This window comes from Ptychodera flava, chromosome 20 (genome assembly GCF_041260155.1).
Source record: "Ptychodera flava strain L36383 chromosome 20, AS_Pfla_20210202, whole genome shotgun sequence".
Taxonomy (NCBI): Eukaryota; Metazoa; Hemichordata; class Enteropneusta; family Ptychoderidae; genus Ptychodera; species Ptychodera flava.
Window position 1 is genome coordinate 10,666,957 of NC_091947.1, and position 20,777 is coordinate 10,687,733.

The window sequence follows — 20,777 nt, forward strand, 5'->3', positions numbered from 1 at the left end:
TAATAACCCGGGTTGTGGCCCCATAGTTTCCGTGCGTTGAAAACTCCCACTCTCTTGACGGCAATATTGAAACGTCGTATGCAGCGATGGTGCACGGGGCTTGTTGACATCAATAAGAATTATTATGGGCTTTAGGAGATTTTATTGTCGAACTGCAAACAGTGTCCTGCGGTCCGGCGAGACACGCTATGGGTGGACGCGTGCTATTGTCACAGGCCTATTTGTTTATATAGAGTTGCGTGTCAATAGAATTAAACGCTACCAACCATAGGATACCGTTTTATGCACATTACTGAGAAAAAAATACCCGGCGTTATGCTTTCACAGAAGCGCTCAATACATGTAACGGGACAGCGGTCATGGTTCTAGTCCACGGGCGTGTACGTGTTTAACGTGGTCGTGAGAGTCGAACACGATGGCGTCCCACGTCCTTATTCAATAGCCCAGGGGTATTGTTATGTGGCGGATGTCAGGTGTTGTGAAAGTAAAGAGACGAAATCAGCCGCAAACTTAACAGCGTGCGTTCCTCGTATCAAATCAGGGGAAATCAGAACGCGAGATTGCAAAGAAATTAGGAGAGAATTATCAAGCCGCAGTCGAAGATATCGCGTCACTCACTGCAAGTCGTCGGAGCGCTGTCAGGCACGAGAGGAAATTGATCATTTCTACAATGGATACACAAGTACTTGCGGGGTTTCCTCGAGCGCATCGTTTTAAATTTGACATTTCAGCGAAAATAGGAAAGTCAGGTCACGCCGTCCGTCCCACCAGTTTCAGGGCTGCCGTCGGGATTGTGTGCGTGCCGGCCATATATGAAATTTCAATTGCCTATACCTGTCGTCGACAGCCAGGTAAAAACACGTGATTGATGGATAAACAAGGAGGCAAGTTTCCGTGAGCACAGGGCAGATGAGTACCAAAAGTGACAGCAATAGCACTCGCATGCCAGGAATACCATACAAATTGCTACCAGTACAACCGAGCTAAGTAACACTAAACGCGAATAGTTCTTGTGCCCGTACAATTACAAATAGCGATTTACTGAAAAAAGGGCCATTAAGAGAACTACGCGTTCAGAATTTGCGTGAACGTGCTCTAACAGGTATTAACTCGTGTTCTTCATTTAGCTTGATGTAGGTAGGACGTGTCCCGGATCGGTGACGTAGCTGTTACGTCGCGGCGATGACGACAGTACTGAGTAGGAGCGCTGAAATCGATAATTACAATCACAGGGGAGGAACATGCACACCCTGCCCGCATTCGTGACTCGGCAATATTACTCCCCACAGAAACGACAAAGCTTGTTGACATGTAAATCTCAAGATAGATTTATAGATGGCTTACAAGTCACCGACCATTTACTTTCACTGTATTCGTCGAGGGCGCTAATACTCAATCGATAGTACCGTTGCAGTACCGTTACCTCTTCCATATAGGCAGCTGTCCGTCGCTACCCGATGCCTGCCTTCGTTTTCGCCACCGAATCTACATAAAAATCTTTGTGTGCACGAGCATTTGAAAAGGTCAACTTAAAATGACTCATAAAACCGTCATTCCGATTGGAAAAGTCAAATAATTTGTTCTTATATAGTAATTTGAGTCACCATGCTATATCTATTGTTATTGTACTTGTACTTGTTCATGCTTTAGGGCACTATCATAATCATACACAAATGCAGTTCTCTTGGTCCAAAAGTCCACCAGTTGAAAAACAGATTTATTATATTTTCTATCGTTATAGAATTTTATAGGCCTGGGTAAATAGTGTCATGCTTTATTACCAATATATTGAGAACGCAGAAATAATTTATTAATATGGATACGGCGGTATTGGCGTCATCGTCGGATAGATTATACCCAAAACAATGGCCTTCCGCAAGATTTTATTAGAGTAATCTCGGAGACTCGCTACTCGGGCAGTAACATTTCCCATCCAAAACCCGATTAAGAACTTACACATCGCAGTCACCACACTGATGGCAGACATAATTATATTTTAATGGACACCCGATATTCTTTAATGGAAGGTTATGTAGGTCACGCCGTGGAGGTTATACGCGGAGTCGTTATTGGCTTCTGTTGCATGGAGATTCGTCACTGTTATGCCTGAGTAACGTAGGAAAAAAACCCTCGGCTTTATCATTATCTGGTAGCGATCGGATCACAGCGTCGGAAGGGAGACTTTCCTCGGGATAGTTGTCATAAACGTCGGCTCGTATTTCAGCGTTACCCATCAGTTGTGAACCTTTAATGGAGCGTACCAGCGTATCGTTGTACGCTAAATATATTCATTTAAACTAACATGTAATAAAATGTGTTGAAATTTTGGTATCGCACACTGTTTTCATCGAAGCTTGCCGTTGTCGATTTGCCGGCCCACATTTTGATTTTTGCATTATATCATTTATGACAGTTCAAGCTCCATCATTCGTAATGTTTCAATTATTTTCTGTCTGTGATATACGTTCTTGTTCTACTCCTAAAGTCGTGTCGAAATGCCAAGCGCTTAAATTTGTCAGCACGCCCCGTAAGTGTGTTTCGGCCATTTCCAGTGTTATTCATCGTAGACACGTTCAAGTTCGTCTATGTGTACAGTGTTAATGTAACAACAGTCCACAATGTTGTCGCAGACAAATTTATTCTAGTTCCGGCCGGACTAGCGTTATTTAATTTGTCAACAACAAGATCGCGTGTTGTCAGTTTGTTCAAAATGTAGTGTGTTGGCAATACTAAAACGTTCCATTACTATTACTTTGGTGAACAATAAGACAATGTGTTTGGTTAAGCACAGTTCCTGTGGCCGTAGAGAATATAATTACTAAAAATTCTGTCAGAGGTTACACAGCTGTTGTCCCGTCCACCCTAGCCTTTTTAACAGTTCATTACCGGTGCACGCAGCTCATGAGTAATTAAGCAAACCTGAGAGATGCCTGTGTTTAATTTCATCGAGGGCATGTAAAAATAAAATGGCGTACAGTTTACCTTGAAACTTGAACCTAGTATAAAGTGCTATAGCTGTGTGCGAAATTCAAACAGCGCTTGTGTAACAGAACGCCAGGGTATTACATCGACCATCGCAATAACCAATCGATAACTAAGTGCAAAAACCGTGTACGTCTGTCGGTTCTAAAAGACTTCTCGTTGTAATGCGTGATGTCATTTCAACGACGTCTCCTTCAAGTTGTTGTTGTAGGGTTTAGATCTCTCCATTCTTAAGAAAGTCCCTGTTATTAACACCGCCCAGGCCGTGTTGTAGATGTGTTTCTCAAGTGACAATGTTTTTTGTTACTAGGAAAAAGTCGCCAGTTATTTAATTTATCTCCAGGAAAAGAAATTGTACACAGCCAATGTGCACTATGAGGACAATATCAAGGAACCAGCAGAGCGAGACAGATACTGTTGTTACACTGCATATTATTGCGCAGTTACGGAAATTAATTCGACAGAGGACCATAACGTGATATAATTGTTCGCCAATGCACGGCAGTTATTTGTCAGGTTTTAACAGCTTCCAGGCGTCCATTCATTACCTCGCTCTAATCGGTCCATCGAATGGATTGCTCCGCATTAACTTAGATCACACTTATTTTGCCGCCAAAATGAACGTATTCCAGTAATATATATGCGTTTAACGGAGAATTAACTCAAGTTCCAGACAGTTACACCGATTGAAAACGTGTAGTCTCCGCAGGGGGTCGTGCGTGGAGCTTGCGGAACGCATTAATTCAACGAGCAAAACGCTTCGTTAGTAATCTGTCATCGCGACGGAATTTAATTTAATTTGACATTAAAAAAAGATCGACGGATAATCCATCGGATTTCGGACCGCCGCGATCGCGATGCGGAGTCGGCACACTTGCAGTCGCCGATGCGTAAAATTGAAAGCCGTAATTGCGTTAGAGCGTTGCTGAAATTTTCTGTCACGTCGTTACGCATATCCCATCGTGTGCTTTATAAGTGCCGTGAGTCAGGTCATGTTTAGCAAGATTCGACGAAAGTGTGCAATCATCTTAATATCTGTGGTAATTACCGTGGCACACGTGTCGCATTTCATGTGCTCTCTCGTAGTCCTTTGTACGACCTTTGACACTCATTTCCTGCCCTGTACGCGCCTTTTAGTAAACACCGGGGTATAATCTGACATTAAACAACATCGGTCGGGAGAATGTACGAGTAGTTTTTTTCCATCGCATTCTGTGATTCGTGTCGCGGCTTTAAACAACAAAACTTTCCCTTCTCGACGTAAAATTAATGATTTCATAAGATTAAAGATGAAAAATCGCGTAAACAATGAATAATATATCAGCACGCTCTGTTTATACTGGTCAATGTGTTGTTCTCCATAATCGTCGATATTTCTTATCAGCAGCCCCGCAGATTTTAGTGGACCGTCGCATTTCGAAACTGACACTTGTTTTGTCTGCGCAGTGATACTGTACAGACGAAAGGCTGCCATTATCAAAGTGGTCTGCGTCTTGTCGTGTTGGGGGGTTTGACGGTTCACTCGACGAGAAGGGATTTGTAGTACATTCTTTACTATTTTTCATAGTATTTGATAGCTGGTATCAGACAGTTCGTGTTCGTTTCGGCTACATGGACGATCTGCCACGAGAAGGGACTCATATCATGGGGAAAATCACTGAGGAGGTTATCCATAGAGTAAGGAAGTTATCTGTTTGGAATGGATATTATCATATGGAATTTACGGATATGTAGTGTCACTTTGACAGTTTTTGTGGGCATTTGGTGTATAGATTCGTGTGTATCATTTTGTTTTCGGCAATTACCCGTTGCGCAACGTACATGCGGTTGAAACTAACACGGAGTAGCGCTCGGTCAATCAGATATATAGGATTGTGTGCAATGAACCGATCACACATTGCTCAGCTGAGTTGCCTGACTGGGCGATCAACCCGATACGTGGCACAAACCGGTCCACTTTCATTACGGAGAGTTGGGAGTCGAGCAAATTACACTGTTGAGATCGTAGGCGTGACCATCAGACATCACTATACACTCGAGAAGCCAGCTGTATCAATAATAAAACCACTCTCGTCAGTCGTACTCTTTCTGAATGACAAACAGGTGGTTGCCGCATAGAAGCCCGTATCCTTCCCCCTGCCTTGGCAACGGCCCGCATTGACGTGTCTTTGCCCTGCCAGTTCAATGATCGTCTGTGTGACTGTTCTACAGAATCTTTGAGAGAGAGCGAGAGAGAGAGAGAGAGAGAGAGAGAGAGAGAGAGAGAGAGAGAGAGAGAGAGAGAGAGAGAGAGAGAGAGAGAGAGAGAGAGAGAGAGCAATACACAGTTGTCATCTTTACATTCACGCGAGCTGGTCACGGTGAGAAATTATGACGTTCTTCTGTATAGACTCTGGAATTTTATATGTAATGTAACGCAGAGTGAATGGAAGTAACATCAATGAATTTGCCCGCGAAATAAACCACACAGGAAAAGAAATAAAAACAAGGTAAAAAATGAAATATGTATATTCCTGCCGGCTTTGTAGTTAGCTGTGTAACATAATTTAGTATAGGTTACTGTTTAAAGTGTCTTTGAATCTCTGCAATGCATTACGCTGGTTTAATAGCAACTCAGATGAAAGAGCCCCGCTTTCCAAAGGTACAAATACTCATTGGTGATAAGCTAGTTTAAACGTGGATCACTATCAAATGATCAGTCTTGCTTTGTATGTCTGACAGATATGAGAGCTGTTAGATGCTTTTGAAGAATGCCAGGCACGTAAGAATGTAATTACCGCCGTAGCAATATTGACACGAAAACAGAAGATTAACGGTTTTTCACGGGAGCATCCGAGCAAAGTCCCTCAACTAACGGGCTGTGATGCGGGGGAAAAATGATTGGGCATCTTCGAAGCCCGCAAGCCCGTTGCTATGGTAACAGAACGATGTACGACGCTGCTCTTGGACCTATACGTCGGCGAAACGATTGTCTTTCACGGAGGGGTTTGGGTGATTTCCAGGGCTAGCGATGCTATGACAGCCTTAATGGAATAGATAGAGGGCTCTTTCAGTCTGGGCGCCGCCGCCAATCAGCACTTTGTTTGACATTCGTACTTGCTGTTGTCGCGTCACGCAAATTGAAATCACGTGTTACAAAATGGCTGTGCAGTTGATCATGGAAGTTTTTGCTCCGGACATGGTTTCACCTTGAACATGGCAAATGTAAATATGAAGAGACCGGTTTAGCTTTCTAACTCAAAAAATATCGATATCAGTTTGTTGTATTCGCAACCAACTATCTCGTAAAGGCTTTGTGCTTAGTTCCTTCACGAAGTGTCTTTTGGCCTCGCAAATATTTTTGACTGAGTTGGCTTTACGAGTTTCTCAGGCAAACATAGTAATCTGTTGTAACGTGAAAATTGTGCTATGCGTCCTGCACGATGGACTTTTTGGGTACGACTTGGATACTGATACACAGATACTTGCAGATGAGTTTTATTTCATCATTCCAAACTGCAATTGTTTTTCATTCTATGCAAGCCTACCATCACTTGCCCAAGTGTCTTCACCCAAAGCCTGTGAAATCAATTTATGAAAATGTCCCGGCTTTTGAGTTCTACATCCGTAAATTCATTTTTATATCGACGGATATGTCTGTTACGTCATATTAATCTATTTTTGTCATCGCCGGAATGCGATCGCCTTCCTGCTTGAAGCGAAATGTTACGTCAGAGCACAGTCCACAGGAGCACAGGAGGGACTGTGATCAGAGTGAACTTATGCCCAGGTGTCGGCCAGAGGTAAATTAAAAGTGTTAAATTCCTAGGACCTTGTCCTATTCAGCCGGTGCCCTCTGAAAGAAATTCATAATACATTTAAATAAAAAAAATCTTTACTTTTGTGTATGCATTTGTTTCAGCTGCTCAGGTCGTTCTTAAAATACTACTCAATTAGTGTTACTGGGCCAGAAGATGTAAAGTTTGATGATTTTTTCAAAATTTGTTAGTGTGTCAAGTCGTTCTTTTTCTACCCCCCCCCCCCCCGCAAGCATGTTGAGATAACTAGTATTGAGCTTGCCACACAGCGTCTATAACTGTGTAAAATGCACTGTTACTGTGTACATTTGAATTCTAGTCCGGACAAGAACTCACTTTTTAACAGTAACAATACAGTTTACACATGTGCAGGCTGAGTGACAAGCTTGTTACTATGTACCTGAAAATGTTTTGGGAAGTAGAACAAACAACTGTTGTTCATAAAGAAAGTGGAAAAAACCACCACGAGTTACAGCTACTGGCGCTTTAAGGGAATAAGGCTTGAGAAAAACAAGCAACACGGTTAGCCGATGACTGATGTTATGCCCCTCGTTCGCCGACCTATCGTTTGTCCGATCTATGCAATGAGGTGTCAAGTAATCTATTACGACTTCGATAACTTGAAACTCAAACACAGCGCGAAATGGGGACCCAGGGCAACAACATATTACGATAAAATCGTGAAACATATGAGGCGATAATTTCAGAATGTCTCCCTCATGGATCCAGGTCTTAATTCAAAGTAGTTTTCATGCCCTTTGAGGCAAATTGAACCGCGTCAATGTCTACCAGGTCTGTTTGAATGATAAATTGCCTTTTTACCACAGCGTGTAAAATAGCGGTAGCTGTACTCAAGGCTCAGACACAAAAATGACCAAATCTTACGCTACAATCTATGATATCGTCTTGACTTTTCAATAAAATATTTATCTTATTGTCTGTTAGAAAAATCAGGCTGTCCTATTCGAGGTCACGATGAGTAATTTTGTCTGAATTCTATAAAATTAACCTGACGTCTTTTTATTCACGTGCACTCAATATGCGTCATCCTCGTTCGAGGCTCATAATATATCACTCTTCAACGGTTATGAGAGATTGCACCAGGAACACTTCATCGGACGCGGCTACCCCGATAGTTTAATCTGTGTGACACGCACTAAGACACGAACCAAATAGTTGACAGCCTTATCTGTGTCAAGAGGCCCGATGGAAAAAAATCCTCTGATCTCCTGACGAGATATTGCATACTGTGCCTCTCTGAACTAAAATATTTTTGTTGTCAACGATATAAATATATATAAACACCGAGCAAATCCTCGGGACAAGTGCCACATTGTAAAAGAACTATTTTTGTACTTATGTGGAGATTTGCAGGCTATGGCTACATTCGGGGGAACGTTACACTGATGGAAGAATTGTACATGCGGAAATTAGGCCACGATTTCATTCGATTTGGCAGCATTGACACTTCCATGCTGTCAGAAAAGGCAGTTTGAGGGGGGAAAGGGGGCGTATCGTCGCCATCACGTTTACGATCATGTTTGGGCAAAGTCGCGATTATCCTGATTTGAACCGACAGATTACCGTCATTCTTGTTTGCGCGCCGTCTGCCCATGCGGATAACTGGACAAACAAGCCCCATGATCACCGGCATTGAGGCGAATCGTTATCAGGGCTCGACACATCTCATGCCTTTGATCTCTTTGTTTCTTACAAGCGATTAAACTCCTTATCAGGGCAAATACTGCCAGTTAGTACTTTGTGTAAACTTTGCGGTAATGTTGTGAAAGATATGTTACCGAGTTGACGATACGCCTCTAACCATGTAGCCGAAAAGAGCGCTAGCTCTACCGGTACATCTGACAAGAATTTGGCATCATTCACAGAAAGAGACAAACGATGAACAGAAAAGACAGACAGACAGAAAGAGACAAACATACAGACCGCCAAGGAACCGACAAACAGAACGACAGAGTGGAAAGTTATGTGTAAAACATTGAACTTCTTCGCAACCGCAGATTAGGGAAAGCGGCGAAAATACCTTTGTTTCGTGTTGCTGATCAATGTTCTCCTTTGATCGTTCTTTTTTCCAGTCTGCAAGAGTTGCATCGTTCGGCATTTTGAAGACAGTAAGCACTGTCCAAGATGTGCAATCCAAGTACACGAGACTAATCCATCGGAAATGCTCAGGTAATACAAACTTTTCAAGCAAAATTGGACTTATCGTATGTGTGGGAGCCGAGTTGTTTTACGTTTCAAGCGGGCGATAACCTACTTATAGCCGTCGAGCTGACAGGGAACCCAGGATTAGCGTTTATCACTCCTGTCAGACAGCGCGGAATCCAAGGAAGCCAGGATTAGCGTTTATCACTCGTGACAGACAGTGCTTACGATTAAAATGTTTTGTTTTCAGGCAACCTAATTTTCCCCATCAAACCACCATGACATCGACTTATCACATCTTGCGTTTATCACTCGTGTCACACTGCTTACGATTTTTAATGTTTTGTTTTCGGGCCACGTAACTTGCCCATTAGACCACCATGACATTGACACGTTTCAAATTTAGGGACAAATTTACCATGCAGAAACCACTCACACACCTACACATGAAAAATAACAACTTTTTTGAGGTTATCAAGTTATCTTCATTCTTTATTATCAATAAATCATAGCTCGTACGGTCTATGAATAAATTGCGAACAAAATACTATTATGTTTCAAGCCGGTGATGACAAACTTATAGCCGTCCAGCCATGGATGTACAGCTAACATGCAATTGAGTCTCTGACAGTCAATGAGTCAAGAAATCCTTTTGAAACCCATATATCATCAATCATCTAACTCTGAAAACTCAAAGTTTGGGTCAAAATTTACATCCGAATCTGATGATAATATCACGTCCTTGTACTGGAATTTCTTATGACGGTAGTGTGAATCGCGAGGTTTCTTGAACTTCTATGAGTAGTTTGCACAACGCAGGTATTGGGTCGTGTGTATTATTTCAGGTCGTCTTTCCCATTAACACCTCTGTGGTTTTGTTTCAGTACTTAATCATTTATCACCCGCTTCCAAGTTTTCTTTCAGTAGTTAATCACTTATCACCCGATCGCAAAAACCCAGCCACACCTGATAAGTCGTCCTGAGCAACAATTTTAATCCTCAAACACATCAACTGCTAGGTAAACATTTTGACAGATTCAGGCTATAACGTATCGTATCGTACCGTGCTGTTTAGATTTTATTTGTTGCGATAGAAATGTTTATTGGGAGAGGGATAAAATTTTATCAGTCACGATAGAAGTTGGATCTAACTGCGCATGCGTCTCTCTTTTGTGTAGATGTCTGGGAACATCATGAATTGCCAGACGGTATTAAACCTCGTCACCGGATAGCTACTGACTCTGAGTTTCCTAGGCCCTCTTGTTTTCTTTATCCATATCTACGGCCAAACTGTATTTTCCTTTCCTATAAGAAAAATTGCAAAATAAAGTCAGCATGTGACTCGACCACCGCCTAACTTTCTCAACGTTGCAACCTATCTAGTACGACTGGAAAATTGAAGTATCGCGCGAGCTGCGCGCACAGGAAGAGACGATGTGGCAGTTGTCATGGCAACGAAATGCGGATTATTGGACAAATCTGTTCTTAAAACATAAATCAATAGTCTGCGATCGTTGAAATGGCGCGGATCATCGGGATGACACGTAGAGCGAACATATAACCCCGGGCATATATTGAAGCAATGTTGGTCCTCACTGGACTTAAAAATTTACTCGTGACCGTGATCTGAATGGGCAAGCAAGGGGAGCATCATTCCTTCCGGGCTAGCCAATTGGCGTTCGGAACATCACTGTATAGGATGTAGATTGTATTCTGGGATGTTGGCGGTTAAATTTACGTACTTTGACCTAGTATCCGCCGGTATCTCAATAGGTGCTATCGATCTTCAGCACTCTTAAAACCCGTTGACAGGAACGTTTCGAAGGAGGACATATATACATCGCTGTCCTCATATCACGATCTAGACTCTTTTAAAGTCGTTTTCAAGGCTTTCAGCAAGTCAAGATATCGCACTAAATGAGAAACATGCTTGGTTCAGTCGATTGTCAGAGTTAACATGGTTTCATGCGGAGTAAGCGGCATAACTCCTCTTTTACCAACCCATGCCTTCATGCGTTTCATGTATCTAATGGGCCAGTAGTTGTAAATTTTGATGAATTTTTCCAAACATGTTGAAAAATCCGCTATTTAGCTTGCCAACTCTGCCACTGCGCCTATACGACAGTGTAGAATGCAATGTTGTTGTTTACATTTGATTTCAAGTCCGGACCAGAATTCACTTGTCAATAATAACAATTCAGTCTACACCAGTGCAGGCTGAGCTGACAAGCTGAAAACCCCGGGTTATCTCGGCGTGCGTTAGGGTGTCGAACACAAAACTGTAGTTTGTTACCAGAAACAAAGTTACAGCTACTGGCCCTGTAACTCCATGAATACGTATGCCCATGGAGGTATCGCTCACCTTTCGCTCACCTATCTCACGATCTTCGCATCCCGGGCTATTTTATTTCCCGTCCGTGCAAGATTGAACGGTGAGAAAGTTGAATTTTTACACATACTTCGTACACAACACAGCGAGCATAGCGTAAGGTTACTTACCAGTATCTCGTAATTGAATCATTTGTTACCTTTATAATGTGGGCCACCTGTATCGACCTTTATCACTGAAAATGCACAACGGTTATTACGGAGTTACATTTTGGCGTGTGATCAGGCCGCAAACTAAAGAAAATATATTCATATCGTACAGCGGTCAGTGTACAGACCTACAGAATTTTATTACTTTCCCATAGTATAGTTAATTCAAACGTTCGTCCGTCTCAAATTATGAACAGAAAGGGTGCTGGAGGAACTCACAGGATTATCCGAGTAGAAAATACATTAATTAATTTAAAGTGCCGCTTTGTGCGCAATTAATCTGACGATGGTGAATGGAGACCGTGTCCTCGGGGTTCGGCTATATATTTCTCTCCCCAGCCTATCTGCTAAAACACGCTGACACCGATAATAGTGTTCTGGGAGCAGGTTATTTTACATCGATTCGGGCAATTAAACACCTACTTACTATAGTTATGTTTTATGATGCCTTCCGATTCCATGCTTTAGCGACTATGAACAGACTCAGAACAAACAGTGAGCTTGTAGCAATTTAATTTATGATGCGTAAATCTTTGCATTTTCACACCATCATCGGATTTACGATGTAGAGAACTTCCTTGGCCGCCTCGCGTGTCCTGTTATCTTTATGAAACTCAATTAAAAACGCGTATTCTGTCGAAAAGACAGAGAAAGAAGTTTGTTTATTAAACTTAATGTTAAATCACTCAGATTCTAACAAGGGCAAAATCTCTTTTTTATTCATTTGTATCTCGAGGACACCCTCGTATCGAGAACACGGGTCTGAAATTTTCGGAAGTTGGCACGCATCGTCATCATTTTTTTCCGTCTAAATTGTCGATGTGACGGTATGACGCTCGATCCTTTGAATAGTCTGGCTTGAAGCCCTTCGGCAAATATGGTTTTTTTCAGCAGATGGTGCCGCTCTTCTCAAAAAAGTATGCTCTTTGAATCGCAATCACCCATAGCTTGTGTAAATGGGCTTTTTTCATGGAATGACAACACTGGATTTATGGGTAAATATTTGTTGCAATGATCGCCGAGTTTCTGCCATAGAATCAACTAAATAAATGGTACTGAAATGGCGGGGAAAGCCGATAAGAAGACACGGGATACAATATCGTCTAGAATGCTGTCGCGTCGCACCCTCATCCGTCTGCGCCGAGATACATAATTAGGAACTAAATATTAGCCCTGGATTTACGAGCGTGTCCGACTCGGTGAATCCATTTGGAAAAGGGCGGGCAAATAGATGTTTAGTCTCTGTAATGATCTCCCCTCGTACTACCATAATCACGACATGTCATGGATTTTGATAGACGATACACGATAACCGTGTCTCATTTCCCTGTTTCGTTTCACTGTAATGTATTCATAGAATGGACAAGACGATGGAAGACGTTGTATTCAAGTTGGTGCCTGGCTTACAAGAAAGTAAGTGCCTGAATTCTGTGCAGTTTATGTTCGGCGTTGTCATCTCACACACAACTTGTTAATTTCTCGTTTTCATTTCTTGCCACTCGTTCTGTGATCTAGCTTAGTATACACCTACAGCCTGGTCTACTGTGTTGGCCAAGTTGCCATGACAACAACGTTGACGCGGGCTTCTTCTTGAACTGTTGTCCATTTCACAGTTGAGGACAAGACAGTGTGACAGATGTGTACTTTTCAATAATTCACGCAGCGTCTGCCTAATTGACTCAAAATGTCAATTTCGTACTGAAGAGATCGTGTAGCGGGCATGACGTGTAGGTGTAACATCGGATTAATAGACTTGGCACTGCAGTAACGTCCCCGTACCCCTTTCCCCATACACGCCGCTTTGGGATCGCCAAAATTTTCTTATTTCTCCCTTCGCTCTACAGGAGAAAAACAACGAGAGAGGGATTTCTGGGCGTCAAGAGAATCGGAACAGCCAAAACAGAGGGACGAAACAGGTATTGTAACGAATTTTTCGTAAATTATCATTTGAAACAAATCCATATCATTTTAAGAAGAGATCACAAGACATGCATAACAACCTATTTTCGCGATTTTCCGAAACTCTCATTTATGCAACTTTATTCCCCCACCTTCCGAAACACACAATATCAAAGACAGTGATTTATTTTTATAAAAAAAAAACACGTGTTGTTCCGGGTCACAACGTTGTCGTTATTGCACCTTGTCGTTAAGAGGGGTGAAAAATGAATTTTTGAGGATTATAACAATGTCACGTCAGTTTTCCGCCGCCGGACGTAACGTACCCCAGCGCCAACTTTAACAGTTGTGTAAGTGGCTGCAACACTTATAACCTATGTGAAATCCTTCTCCATTTGTATCGGAAGAAACGCTGTACCATATGGAGTTCTTGTTCATGTTAATATTTACAGAATCACCACCTTTCAAACGTCTTAAGACGGAGAGGGATGAAGCCAAGGAAGATTGTAATCACCTAACCAAAAACAACAATGAACACGACTACCACCGGGATGACCCACAGATTGCATTCTGCCTGGACTGCTTCCAGTAAGTCCCGTATTTCGGTTTTAATTGAAGGTGAACATTTACCGGGAAAGGGGAGCACAGTACAGTTAAATTAACCGACAGGCCGCCGATGTAGTTTTCCCACCTTTTAACACAACTCGCAAAAATTGAATGTCACAAATATTGACGCAAGTATGACGTCATAAAATTAATTTGGCTTTTTGCATTGAAAAACTCGCCAACACATCGTAATTTCTAATCATGCAGAACAAATGGCTAATTGCACTGAATACGATCTGATGACAAATTACATAATGACATCACGACTTCATCGATATTCAAATGTCAAGACAGCACCAGTATAAATAGGATAATACAGTTATTATATTGATATCCATACCACTCATAAGATGACCCATAACTGTCACCTTTAATTTCTCCTTGAAATACCTCCTTCTCCGAAACCTTGTTACAACTAAAGGTATTTCTCAGCCAAATGTTTGCTTTGTTGACGTTGAGGGCGCTGCGCATCTGCTGGACCGATAGGTGAAAAGTTGATTGTATGTAGCTGTCTTCTTGTAACAATTACGGCGAAAAGTAAGATGTTTGCTGAAGCTAAATCGCTCTCACACAAGAGTAGTGGCACCGAATTGAAATCAACTGTAATACACACATACAGGCTCTGTTGACAGGATGAACAATAGGCGTGTTGACAAGATTTTTTTTGAGTGAGACAAGAAAGTGTATTTCATAAACAGATCATTACAATAAAAAAAAACACCAAGTTTTAGCTAAATGGAGATTTAACAATTGTATCAGTAATCAATGTGCCGAAGGTTTTTTCAAACAAATCATCCTGTCTTTTCAGAAAACAAAATTTAAAATACCGAAAACCATACAAATTCTTTGAGTCTCTGGCCCACCTTTCTTTGCTTCAACGTTAATGCAACTAAAAGTCGCTTTTTGACGCTTTGATTATAGCTACCTGGAAAAGACAAACAAATCGCAACAGATCTACACCATCTTTCACGCTACATTTAAGAAAACCTCTTTTCTCACGTTCGACGCAGTGTCGTATCGAAACTGACTTTATAAGTGGCTATACAGTATTCAAATATTGTGACAAAATTATACCGCGCTTTGCAGGATCTACTTTGTCAAAATATAAACTTGAAAGCCTTTCCACCCTCTGAATTTTTTGTTTTACGTTTGTAGCATCTGATGGTTTTGTCATTTTTTTTTCGTCCAAAGCAGATCATCCAGGGATGGTGATAACAACAACGACGCCCTCTTGAAGGTGTGTGAACTTACAACCACTTATCATTCTGAGGAGCTGTCATTACTTGAGCTGAATTTCAAAGTGTTTTTGTTGCCTTACCATCGATCCAGTGGAATTCGCCCGCTATGCCCATCGAAGCGTTACAGCTTTATTTATAAATCTCAAAACATCAAGACATTACTCGTTATGATTTGATGTCGGATAACATCCCCTATTTCTCAGAATAGGCCTTGGCTGTTTTTTGCTCAAACGTCTTGATAGCATGATAATATACGTATTTGACACGTACTTTAGGAGCAACACTGTTGGAACTAATTCGGGATAATTCGGGATGGTGAGGTAATGTCGGTTTTATCTGCAAATGTTAGCTCATCTGCTTTTCTTTTTACGTTATACACTTGTTTTTATGAGTAATTTGCAATATTGCAACATTCAACTATAGGGCAACTAACACTTTTGAGAAATTTGAAAAATATGAAGATCCAATTATCCCAAGTTCCAATCGTGTTGAGCCGTATCACCGCCAAGGGCCTCTTTCCTTTTCCTTGCAGACACTACCACGCCGCTTTATTCGCTGTTCATCCAGAGCAACGGTCGGATTAATTAAGAAGTTCATAGCCAGGAAACTGGATCTATCAAAAGATTTAAAGGTTCGTCTTACCCAACCCCATCGCAACCAAGTTTTTTGTTGTAAATTTGTCCTCACCATTTGTCAGATAGCTAAAGGCCTCTTCACGTTTGACTTTCCCCACAACACCCATAAGGCATTTCGGTTGCGCAGAAGACCAGTATTGAAGTGCTGTTTCTCCTGTCCGTTTCAGTGCGCCGATCCCCAGCATTCTCTCGCTGGGTTTCTTTTTGTTGACAAATTTAACAGTCGCGCTGCTCCTGCCTCAGTTGATCGGCTGACACTAGTCTTTTACATGTATTGCTACTTTGATACGTCACTGTTATTATTTTCCTTGTCTCCTTTCGCCTGAATTTGTTTCTTTGCGTCTTCTTTAGAATTTGAAATCGTTTGTTTGTCATCGTTTGCCGGCATTTCTCGTTCGCATTCTACATTCCAGACCGGCTGTTTCATTCATTATCGTCACCCGTCACCGGTGGTTCATGTAGATGTCTGTGTCTACAGATCGACCCGGTGTTTTTAAGTCCCCCCCGCAAGCGGGGACTTTATGGGTTAGGTCATGTCCGTCCCGGCGTCCTTCCGTCCGTGCACCTGTCATCAACGATTTCTGTGGCATCTGTGAAGCGATCGTTTTGTAACTGGGCATATTAATGTAGTACCATATGGTCTCTTGATGCACAGTCCTTATTAACTCAAAATAATTCAATTTAGTAACCAAAATTACTCTTGATGTCTTTTATTCAGACTTTTTTTTCTCTGAATCCGAATCTGAAGCCAATGTTTGGATCATGTAAATACACTGATGACGTAAATCACCGGACTGTACGATTATTTATGAGGGAGACGCTAGCAAAGGTTGTAGTCGATTCCAAAAGGTATTTCGCAGGACTGGTGACGGTTTCGGTTGGTCAGTTTTAGGAGTTTTAGGCGTCAAGCGTTGTCTGTCGTGATGAACGAGAGCCACAGAAAGCTTTAGTAATTTGCAAAAAATGTCATCTCGTCAGTTTTAAACGTCATCGTTGACAAGCACTACGGTTGTTTATGCGGGCTCCCGTAAAATAATGGTATGGTCAGACGATTTGAATCGCTGGTGATCACATGCAGTGAACACGTGCTGTGAAATCTGGTTGTTTGACAAAGTTATCTATCTGTTTGGGATCAGACGGTCCGTCATGACGGGACGAAAAAATGAAGGCGGCGTTCGACGTCGACTGCATTGGCCACGAATGATGCCGTCCGCAAAGTAATGCAGTACCGAAAAACCGTCATTAATATTCAACTTTTTTCGCTACTCGGAAGTTGAAAGAACGGCTAGTACGGGATCGAAATAAAATACTCGAGAAAGAACGTCGACTTTCAAAGTCTGAAGGAGCCATGCTCTGCCCACAGTCCCTCCAGACCGTGCTCTGCCCGATGGCTATCCCTTGGTGTAGCGTAACGGTGTGAAGGCCCGCGCTGTTTTTGGAGTTTGGTGATGAATGCCGCAAATAACAACGTTGCAGACGGCTTGCTGAAGCAAACAATATTCGTTCGTATAGCCATGACATGCATGTTGATGATGCCGATCATTGACCAATGTAATTTTGTCTTTCATATATTCAGGATGCAAACCTTTCGATAATACAACCAATGTCCAGTCGACCATCGCAGAATTACGGACAGTGTTAGATGTAAAGGAATCATGAATGCAACCTTTCGATAATACAACCAATGATACAGTCGACCATCGCAGAATTACGGACAGTGTTAGCATTGTAAAGGAATCATGAACGCGAGTTCAGAGAAGAAATCGAAGCCAACCACACGACCTGACATATGCTAATGAGAGCTGCGTCATCCGCTTTGCCTGTGCAAACTCGCGTCGACGCTTCATCGCGCCGAACATTTGATACAGCGAACGGAGGAGCGATTTCCTGCCAACTGTACTACATGTACTATATCCTATTGTGTCTTGAAAAGTCATAAATGCAAGTAAATACCAGAGATTGACAATGAACTCCGTGACTACGGTATCGGGCACTTGAAACTTCATCGATCATCTTGGATCAGACTACGTAAACCGTGAGCACTCACGGCAACGCGTTTAGAAAAGGACTTCAGACAAGCGAAGTTTACGCTGAGAACTCATGTCGTCATGTCATGTCGTTTGCTAATTCAAGAATATGCGGAAAGGTTTCCTGCAGTTCGACAATTGACATGTATTGCAGTAGTAATTCCTGTATCCTTGGTTGCATGCGAAAAGGGCTTCAGCTGCTAAAACAGGAGCCCGTAGTAGATTTTCCGACGGCAATGTAGATAATTTGATGTTGCTCTCAATGGAAGGGCCGTGTGTTGCCGATTTCCCGTACGGCAGAGCAAGGAGATATTTGCCTCGAGGGCTCGCAGAAACCCTAGGAATTCTTAGATGTTGAATGTTATTGACATGATACTCAGAATTCAACATTAACACAATTATCAGTAGTTTACAGCTACTAAACATTCCAAACAATGTAAACAGCGGGGACTGTGTCATCTTTCGATGACCCGGTGTTTTTTAATCATCCAATACTTTCTATATTTTACTCTTCACAGTTGGATTTACTGTGCAATGGCGAGATCATGGGCAAAGATCACACTTTAGAATTTATCTACAGAACTCGAGGGAAGTTACAGGTAAGTCGAAAAAAAGAGAAACGTATGAAATCGTGTCCAGATAGATCATAGTGTGTTTAGGCGGGAAAAGTGAAATGACAGATTCCTAGACGTAGTTTCAAGGGAAATACTTCATATGGTAACTAATATCCTTCAGCCACAGTAAAATTTTATCAAATAGTGCTTGTGGCGAGGTCTCACAAATTTTTTACGCCGATCTCAAAAGTGTACATTGTACTCGTCAAGACAATGTTCCTATGATATTTCAAACAGGCATGTCATGCCCTAGGCCGGCACAGTGACACATTTGCCTGCATTTTGATAATAATATCGACCAGCGTGAATGTCGTTTTATCTCACCGACTATTAGTTATAGTGCCCTCAGAATAGCTTACAAGGCGTTTAGGAATAAAAGTCACGATTTTTTAGACACATGTGAATATCGTGGGTTACACAATAATATGATCGAATTAGTCCTTAGAGGTTTTGTTCACCAGAACTTGAGTAGACGTTCACAGAGTAAAGCGGACTTTACGCAGTCTCGCGATAGCTGATCAGCGCCATCACAATGATCAAACATGCAATGGGCAGTCAATGCTATTGAAGGCTATAACATAGTTCAATTCATATTTGTTTTTTCAGACGTACCCGATGACGTTGCAATACCGAGAAAAGATCGACTTCACGTGACAAAGAAGCTCGCAATGCCAGCATTATCAGACAATTTTTCGATGGGGATTTTTTCCAACGGCGAGGGAAAAATCGTCCTGTGGTTTTGAGTTTGATGTTAAACAACACGTGACCATGCAATTGATTGTGTTCAGAAGGGGATATCGGAGATCTTCGACACTGGCCGGAATTGTTCGGCAAAAGACAATAAAATTGATTGGTCCAAAGATCGGTGCTATATGAAGTAATTGGAAATACGGGAGGACAAAATGAATATAGATTTAAAAGTTTCTATTTTGGTTCTGTACATATTGCAAGCCCTATATCTGCTCTAATTTGTCTGTGTATAATTTATAATGTAAGTTACAGGACATTTAAGAAAAAAAACTATTTTACTAGAAAAATTGTAATTATCTGTAATGTATTCGAGCATTTCAGAAAGAGATGGTTTTAAACTTAGGAACGCACAGGTCATACATTCAAATAAACCATGTATTGTATATCGTGTGAATATGATATTTTTGAAATTCATAATTTTCCCAAAAGAGTGGCAGAAAACAAATCGCACATTTATTGTGTTTCACATATCCCTTAGCCGAGTGAAGGATATTAGAATTTAGGCTTAATAATCCGACCAGACGTATCATGTCATGTGACGAAAACGAACTGTGACCATCTTCGGCCCTTTTTTGATGGGTCAAAGGTCACAAAATCGTTGCAATGTTCTTTATCATACCTCCAGCCAATAGGCAAACATCTATACATGTTTAAATACAAAAAAAACACTGTTTTCTCACCTTTCTAATTTTACGGTGAAACATGACCGGAATATGCGTCATCACGTTCCTATGCTGTTCTGTTGTGCGACGCCGAATTGATGTCTGTTTCTGAATATTACATTACAAGTGCTAGGCACAATCCAATACGTTTCATCAATTCGATGAAAAAATAAGAAAATGGGCTAATCAGAATTCCACACTTAAATATGGAAAACTGGAATAAAAACATAAAGAGGCGTTCTAACTTCATTTATTTTCCTCGCAATGGCGGGACTGCATGCACTGTGCCGTTATTTTCAGTTCGTGTGGGAAAGTTACACCGTTGACGGTCTGACAAGAATATAGTCACTTTTCAAACATGAGATGAAACACGCTGGATAGGAAGAGAAACTTACTGTACAAGGAACATTTTACCATACATTTGGAGAGGGTCACTATATGCGTTCTCAAATAAAAGCGAGAAACCTCTTTTCTGTGACGTAAACCAGCTACGTCATGCAATGTGTATTTTTTTCAGCACGATTTACAAAACGATTTGGCGTCTAAAACGATATGAGAAGACCTCAAGAGATAACTAAGATTAAGAGACAATTGATTCACTCGCTTGCACAGTGTGGTGACTCTAAATAATTTGCAAGTCCTTGATATTACACGGACACATATACACACACACACGGACACATATACACGCACACACACAGACACGAGACAACCACGTGGGCAAAGATATAAAAGCAAGAACTTTTAACAAGTAATCAACACTTATACGAATCCGTCTATTGATTCCCAAATTATAAATATATATGAGTACATCAAATGTAAAATTTATACGAGGATAGAAATTAAATAAAACTTTTAGGTACCGA

General features: G+C 41.5%; 1 protein-coding gene across 6 annotated transcripts in view; it reads left to right on the forward strand.

Annotated features, from left to right (window-relative positions):
- LOC139120015 (polycomb group RING finger protein 5-A-like) overlaps positions 1-20,777 on the forward strand; it is a 42,444-nt gene extending 21,667 nt beyond the window's left edge. For 4 of the 6 annotated variants that reach the window (XM_070684009.1, XM_070684011.1, XM_070684010.1 and 1 more), the window contains exons 3-10: positions 8,873-8,969; positions 12,838-12,893; positions 13,325-13,396; positions 13,832-13,967; positions 15,177-15,222; positions 15,756-15,854; positions 18,404-18,484; positions 19,106-20,777. In XM_070684009.1, coding sequence (XP_070540110.1) covers positions 8,873-8,969; positions 12,838-12,893; positions 13,325-13,396; positions 13,832-13,967; positions 15,177-15,222; positions 15,756-15,854; positions 18,404-18,484; positions 19,106-19,153 — 635 coding nt within the window. In that variant the 3' untranslated portion in view covers positions 19,154-20,777. The remainder of the gene's footprint in view (positions 1-8,872; positions 8,970-12,837; positions 12,894-13,324; positions 13,397-13,831; positions 13,968-15,176; positions 15,223-15,755; positions 15,855-18,403; positions 18,485-19,105) is intronic. The other 2 variants (XM_070684014.1, XM_070684013.1) reach the window with 1 other exon arrangement.